The sequence below is a fragment of the Leptonychotes weddellii genome, chromosome 6 (genome assembly GCF_054177405.1).
Source record: "Leptonychotes weddellii isolate Sample4059 chromosome 6, ASM5417740v2, whole genome shotgun sequence".
Classification (NCBI taxonomy): Eukaryota; Metazoa; Chordata; class Mammalia; order Carnivora; family Phocidae; genus Leptonychotes; species Leptonychotes weddellii.
In genome coordinates, this window is record NC_138374.1 from 10,232,575 (window position 1) to 10,240,090 (window position 7,516).

The 7,516-nt window shown below is 36.8% G+C and overlaps 1 protein-coding gene across 4 annotated transcripts in view; it reads right to left on the reverse strand.

Annotated features, from left to right (window-relative positions):
• Nucleotides 1-7,516, reverse strand: part of SEC23IP (SEC23 interacting protein) — a 44,065-nt gene that overhangs the window by 27,838 nt on the left and 8,711 nt on the right. For all 4 annotated transcript variants that reach the window (XM_081823396.1, XM_081823395.1, XM_081823393.1 and 1 more), the window contains exons 5-6: nt 2,550-2,639; nt 908-1,028 (exon numbers count right to left, since the gene is read on the reverse strand). In XM_081823396.1, the coding sequence (XP_081679522.1) occupies nt 908-1,028; nt 2,550-2,639 (211 nt within the window). The remainder of the gene's footprint in view (nt 1-907; nt 1,029-2,549; nt 2,640-7,516) is intronic.

A 7,516-nucleotide genomic window follows, 5' to 3' on the forward strand; every position in this document is an offset into this window, starting at 1 on the left:
TTGTGAGTTCAAGCTCCACATTGGATGTAGAGATTACTTAAATAAATAAATAATAACTGAATAAAATATTTTCCCCAAATCCTTCCCTTTCCCTATATAATATATATTCTACATACTGGAACATCTTCAAGTTATATATAGGAAAACCAAGTTAAATCTATTATTTTACTCTGGCATACAGAAACAACTACAAGTTAAATCTGCTATTTTATCTGGTTATTTTGTTCACATTTATAATATGAGAACATTAATTTATATTTGTAGTTTCATAAGACAATGAAACAAAAATGAAGTATGTAATCGTCAAAACAAAATCTGTATTTTCAATGGTATAACAGGAGAACCAAAGCACATACACTGGAGCAGGGGTTGGCCAAATAGGCCAAATCCTGCTCACTGCCTGGCTTTTATAAAGCTTTACTGGAACACAGCTTTACTGGAACACAAACACATTTGTTTACATACCATCTACAGGTGCTTTCATGCTACAATGGCAGAGTTGAATAGATGCAGCAAAGTCCATATAGCCTGGAATATTTACTATTTGGCCCTTAACAGAAAAAGTTTGCCAACTTCCGCACTAGAGTAATACAAACTAGATGAGACATGACCACAAAAGCCCAAAAATATTGCCAAGCCTACTTTCAACCAGTAAAGTGCTTCTTCACAACAATACGTCTTTCAGAATCTATGTCACATGGTTTGTATATCTTCAATAGAATTCTAAATTTTAAAATAAACAGATACAAAATAATAGAATAAAAAGAAAGATATGTGCCAACCTAGCTCATTTCTGCATGTTATGGCAGGTAGTCCTAATAATGGCTTCTTTTTTCATCATTCTAAAAAATGATGCTAAAATAGAGGAGTCTAAAAATGACCTTGGCCCTAAACAAACTATACACACCGTCAGGTATCTCATCAAGGTTATCATCAATTCCACGCTTTACAACCCTGGGCCTTGTCTGTCCATCTTGTGTGGTTCCCCATTCATCTGGCACTGACGAAGGCTGGAACTGAACAATAACCTTCAAGACACGACAGAAGGATTATGACAGACTTCATGACCAAGTTCATTTCCACTACAGGCTAAATAATTTATTTCAATACATAATAAACTACTTCACGGTATCAATAGTTCACAAATCAAGTACTAGTATTGTTCTCCCAAAACAATTTTATAACAGTCCTGCTAGTGTTCACATTAACCATTAAAATTAGGCAAATCAATACCATTATTTCCAATGTTTATACTGGAAAATACTACAACTAAATCAAAAGTAGTACACCTTGATTTTAAAAATGTAACATAAAAATCCAGATTTACGTATAAGAAATTAAGAAAAATTACCTAGAACGGAGGAATCTTCATCTTAGAAAAATATTTTAGGCATAATTCTTTAAATAGCAAGATTCCCAATTAATTTACAAATTCAATTTCAATTCCAAAAACTGATTTGCCCACCATTTTTTAGGAAAACATATATTCTGTTAAATCAACTAAATTTAGTCTTACGTTACCCAGAAATTTTTCTTTAAAAAAAAAAAAAGGAGGCATGCAAGATGGTATGCAAAATTTCTGTGTTTGCATCAAAAACAAATGAAAAACAAAAGTTAAGAATAGTTACCATCAGGAGAAATGGAAAATGCAGAGGTAAGAGGCTTTTATTTTTGATTTGACACCTTTTTATACTGTTCAAATTTTGTTGGCATATAAATGTTTTTATTTTATTTCAATATCAATAAGGACTACAGAAGTGATGAGAGTAAAATTCTTTTTGTTTTCTTGTACACTTCTCTTAAAATAAATACCCTATGTTCTGAAAAATTACCATATGCCAAGCACTATTCTGGATGTTTTTGTATAAATTACTTCATTTTATCTAAAATATGGCCCTGGGAGGTACTTATTACAGGTGAGGAACCTGGAACTCAGAGGGATTAAGTATGGTAAATGAAAGAACACCTCTAATATCTTAAAAAAAACAAGTTCATGGAGACAATACAAATAAGAAAAGGAAAGACATATTTTTAAAAGTTGAAACAAACCCCCATCAAGGGCAGGGTGGACAAACTACGGCCTGTGAGCCAAATCGGAGCTACCACCTTTATAAATAAAGTTTTACCACAATAGACACACCCACTGGCTCATATATCATCTGCAGCTGCTTTCAGGCTACACAGACAGAGCTGAGAGCTGCAACAGAGATCACACGGCCTACGCAGAATTAAGTATTTACTCTCAAGCCCCTGACAGAAAAAGCCTGCCGACCTCTGATCGAGTGCAAACGTTTATCAAACAACTTCAATGGTGCATACGAGGCTTCAGCTAACATGCTGCCCTAAGCAGAAACTTCATGAGAAAAATTACATTTTATTTTTGTTTCTATGATCAATGTGAACAAACTACAGTAAGCTTTTAAAAACAGTGCACCTCTTATAAATACATCCCTACAGAAGTTCATTAAAATGAACATTTATCAACCACACTCAGCAAAATAATTATTAAAATGAACCTAACATTTTAGTATCTTAAACAATAACATTACCTTTGGATTGTGCATAACGATTGTCTCTCCACTCGGGAACTCTAACCTACGGTGCCACTGATTCGTGGTTACTGCTTTTTTATATTCAGCCTAAAATAATGGAAACATACAATCCAGTAAGATAAATTTATACCACATTGAGAAAAAGTGTGGAACAAAAGTATAACTATGATGATAATAAAAATAATGTAATAGAGGCTCTCATTTACTAATTACCACACTTGTCAGTCACTTTATATACATTACCTCATTTAATTAGTTACTCTCAATCACTCCTAAATAAGATTATCCCCATTATATAGAGGAGAAAACAAAGGTTTACACAGCCTATTAGTTTCCTAGGGCTGTGGTAACAAAGTACCACGAACTGAATGGCTTTACAAACAAATGTATTGTCTCACAGTTCTGGAGACTAGAAGTCTGAAGTCAAATGTCAGCAGGCCATGTCCCTCAGAAACCTACAGGGAACTCCTTCCTTGCCTCTTCCTACCTTCTGGTGGTTTACCAGCAATCTTTAGTGTCCTTTGGCTTACAGATGCAATGCTCCCATTCTCTATTTTTACGTGGTCTGACATCAAGTCATACTGGATTAAGGGCCCACCCTTCTCCAGAATGATCTCATCTTAATCTTATCTGCAAGCATCCTATTTCCAGGTGAGATCACATTCGGAGGCACCAGAGGTTCAACATATTTTTTGGAGGCTAGAAAGGACACAATTCAACCCTCAGTAGACATTTTAAGTTCACAGCTACATGAGATTACACTGTCACGCTGCAACGGAAGAACTGCAGTTCACTCCCACCCTCAACTTTCTGACGCCAAAGACATGACTGCTGAGGGGCGCCTGGGTGGCTCGGTCAGTTAAGCATCTGCCTTTGGCTAGGGTCATGGTCCCAGGGTCCTGGGATCGAGCCCTGCTCAGCGGGAAGCCTGCTTTTCCCTCTCTCGATGTCTCTCTCTCTGTCAAATAAATAAATAAAATCTTTAAGAAAAATAAAAATAAAATAAATTAAAAAGTAAAAATTAATAACAATGATTATTTGACAATCGTGTCAAAATAGACGAGTTTCTTTTTGTCTCCCGGACAGTGATTGATTAATGATTCCTCTCCATCAGTCTCTATCCCTTTGACTCTTCCTCACTTGTCTTTTTATAATTTTTACCATATTTATTTATAATTTTTAAAAGCAAGATTACAGGGGCGCCTGGGTGGCTCAGTCATTAAGCGTCTGCCTTCAGCTCAGATCATGGTCCCAGGGTCCTGGGATCAAGCCCCGCATAGGGCTCCCTGCTCAGCGGGAAGCCTGCTTCTCCCTCTCCCACTCCCTCTGCTTGTGATCCCTCTCTTGCTATGTCTCTCTCTCTGTCAAATAAATAAATAAAATCTTAAAAAAAATAAAAAGTAGGGCGCCTGGGTGGCTCAGTTGGTTAAGCGACTGCCTTCGGCTCAGGTCATGATCCTGGAATCCCGGGATCGAGTCCCGCATTGGGCTCCCTGCTCGGCAGGGAGTCTGCTTCTCCCTCTGACCCTCCTCCCTCTCATGCTCTCTGTCTCTCATTCTCTCTGTCTCAAATAAATAAATAAAATCTTTAAAAAAATAAAAAAATAAAAAAATAAATAAAAGCAAGATTACAAATAAAAATGTTTAAAGAAAGAAAAGTTTCACCATCTTAAGAATTATTTGCACTTTTTCAAATTCCCTTTCAACCCATAGTTTTAGAATAAATGTTGTCTGGTACAGCAAGTTTCCACATACCATTCTTCTAAAGGATCTTGGTTATTCTTGACACTTTGACCCTCCATATAAAATTCAGGAGCAGTTTGCACATTGTACCTTAAAAACCCGATGTAATTTTGATTGGGATTACATGAAATTTATAAAATAATTTGGGAAGAACAGAAAACTGTGCATCGTGAACATATTTAGCTCCATTTCTTGAGATCATCTTTTATTTCCTTTAATTCTGTTTTATAGTTTTCCTCCACAAGTTCATATAGGTATCTGTCAGACTTTTTCCTACTTAGTCTATAGTTTTGTTAGTGTTACAAATAGCATCTCTTTTTTATTATGGGTGCTAGTTATTTCTCTATTTCTTTTTTTTTTTTTAATGTAGGCTCCATGCCCAACATGGGGCTTAAACTCATGACCCTGAGATCAAGAGTCACATACTCTACCAACTGGGCCAGCCAGGCGCCCCCCCCCCCCCGTTAGTTATTTCTATTATACAGGAATGCCATTAATTGGTATATGTTGATTTTATATCCACAGACTTGCAGTGCTAATGGTATTTCTGAAAGTTCTCCTGACTTCCTATGTACATAATCATGTCATCATCAAATAGAAGGTGTTTTCTGTTTCCAACTCCCGTTTCGCCTCAGTGCTCTGATAGTACAGGATCACCTACACAATATTGAGAAATATGTCTGCTTCTCTTCTTCTCGTTGGCTTTCTCATTTCCTAACCTCTTCTGCATCTTCCCTGATCTGGTCTAAGCATCATGAAAGATGCTGAAGAGGAGCTAAGATCTCCCTAGATTAAGAACAGTCGTGTGATGTTGAGATGGTCAGTACGTGGACAGCTACCCCACCCCCAAAGCCTGTGTCATCCATTTATAATCAAATACAGTTGAGATAAAGTGAATACTTTTAGATACTGCTTAGACTTTATACTTAGACTATGTGCCTTAGCTTCAAAATAATAGGACTAAACTTGGGATGTTATACCTTCAGTAGGGTCCTACCAAAGATACCAAAAATTATGGTATACATTTGCTTAATACTGTCAGTCTAAAATTAAGCTATAGATATCAGCATTCCTTTACACATTTTTTTTCCTCATTCAAATAACTAAAATTATATTTTAAGAGACTCGTGCCTCCTGTACATGATATTTCCAAGAACAAAATTAATTTTATGCCTTCTTTTCAGTCTTTGCTCTTCTTAACTGTGTTCTCTGTTCTAAATCAGTATTTTTCAAACTGTGGGTGATGACTAGTAATAACTTATAAAATCAATGTTTCAAATGAAATAAAAAATATCAGAGTGGGGCGCCTGGGTGGCTCAGTCGTTAAGCGTCTGCCTTCGGCTCAGGTCATGATCCCAGGGTCCTGGGATCGAGTCCCACATCGGGCTCCCTGCTCGGCGGGAGGCCCGCTTCTCCCTCTCCCACTCCCCCTGCTTGTGTTCCTGCTCTTGCTATCTGTCAAATAAATAAATAAAAATCTTTAAAAAAAAAAAAAAATCAGAGTGGCACCTGGTAAGTGTAAGTAGTGTTCCACAGGCCTTTGTTTTCAGTGCTGTGTGAGAGCAGGCCCACACCAGCTCACGAGCGCACATCACAACTCTTCCCAACTGTGTCTAGTAACATCCTGTTGATAGCTTAAAATTGGCCATGGAGGGAGTACTTATATCATGGAAATCAGCAAATGCTATAAATCAGGGGCTTTTATTCCCCAGAGAGTCAGTAATCACACACCACTATTTCTAATAATTAAATATATGTTTGTATGTATATGCATAAAATGTGTGTACTAAATTTCAATGTCAAATGTATTCCTTAACAGGTTGAAATGAAAAAAATTTGAAGCCTGTGCTCTCAACAAGCTTCTTTTCCAAATTACCTTCCCCACTGTCCTACTTAGGCCAACACTTACCTTTCAGTGTCGATTTGGTTATAAAATTATATTTCATAGTCACTACTATAGAGATTAGTATTTCCAGAACAAGTACAATTGGTAATACCTAAGAAATGCATTTACAGGGGCGCCTGGGTGGCTCAGTAGGTAAAGCATCTGCCTTCGGCTCAGGTCATGATCTTGGGGTCCTGGGAACAAGTCCCACGTCAGGCTCCCTGATCAGCAGGGAGTCTGCTTCTCCCTCTGTCCCTCCCCCTGCTCATGCTTTCTTTCTCTCTCTCTCAAATAAATAAAATCTTTCTTAAAAATGCAATTATATTTCTTTTAAAAAAGTACACTACAAAAACTCTGTACTATTATAAATGTTAGAAAAATACGTATATAGATAGATAATTGTCTAAGAAAATATTTTTTAAATGTAGAGGTTCAATTTGAAAGGATGACATGATTTGATTTGATTTTTTTTATCTCTATTAAATATTACGTTCTTCGAGCACAAAAGAAATTTAGTAATTAATAGTTAGCTGTTAAACTTGACTGTCAGCTCCTAAACAAAACATAAGGTCCAGTCCTTACTTGAAGCTATTCAAAATATGAACTAGGGAAAGTTAACATTTTAAAGGCCTCTTTCACCGGTAACATAGTATTGTTTTAATGTTTTCTGTTAGCACTGGTTATCCAAGTTTTAATAACTACAACATTAAACAACAGTAACTAGAGTGTTCTGTATCTCATTTCCATGTATGCAAATTGAATTTATTTAACTTATTTCAAACATTTAATTCAACCACAAAGTAGAGTAATCATAAGAAATTAACACAAGTATATAAAACTTTACCCAGCAGTTTTAGAATGGCTAGTAAGTCTTGAGACATTTGTTCCTATTCTGTTTTCTATTTATTTTTCAAAAATCAGAGGTTAATCCAAGCCTTTTACTGAACAATAATTTGAAAAGCATCCATAGGCTTGGAATGTGCTGTTAACAACAGATCCCAGCAGACTAAGATGATTTGAAGGTTTGCTAAAGTACCTTTTTAGATTTGTGATATGTCCCTGAAAAACAGTCTACCTTCAGACACGGAGGCCACGATTAACATCTCATGAACAATGGCACCACTTAGAAAGCAATCCTCTTGGGCGCCTGGGTGGCTCAGTTGGTTAAGCGACTGCCTTCAGCTCAGGTCATGATCCCAGGGTCCTGGGATCGAGTCCCACATCGGGCTCCCTGCTCTGCGGGAAGCCTGCTTCTCCCTCTCCCACTCCCCCTGCTTGTGTTCCCTCTCTCGCTGTGTCTCTCTCTGTCAAATAAATAAATAAAATCTTTAAAAAA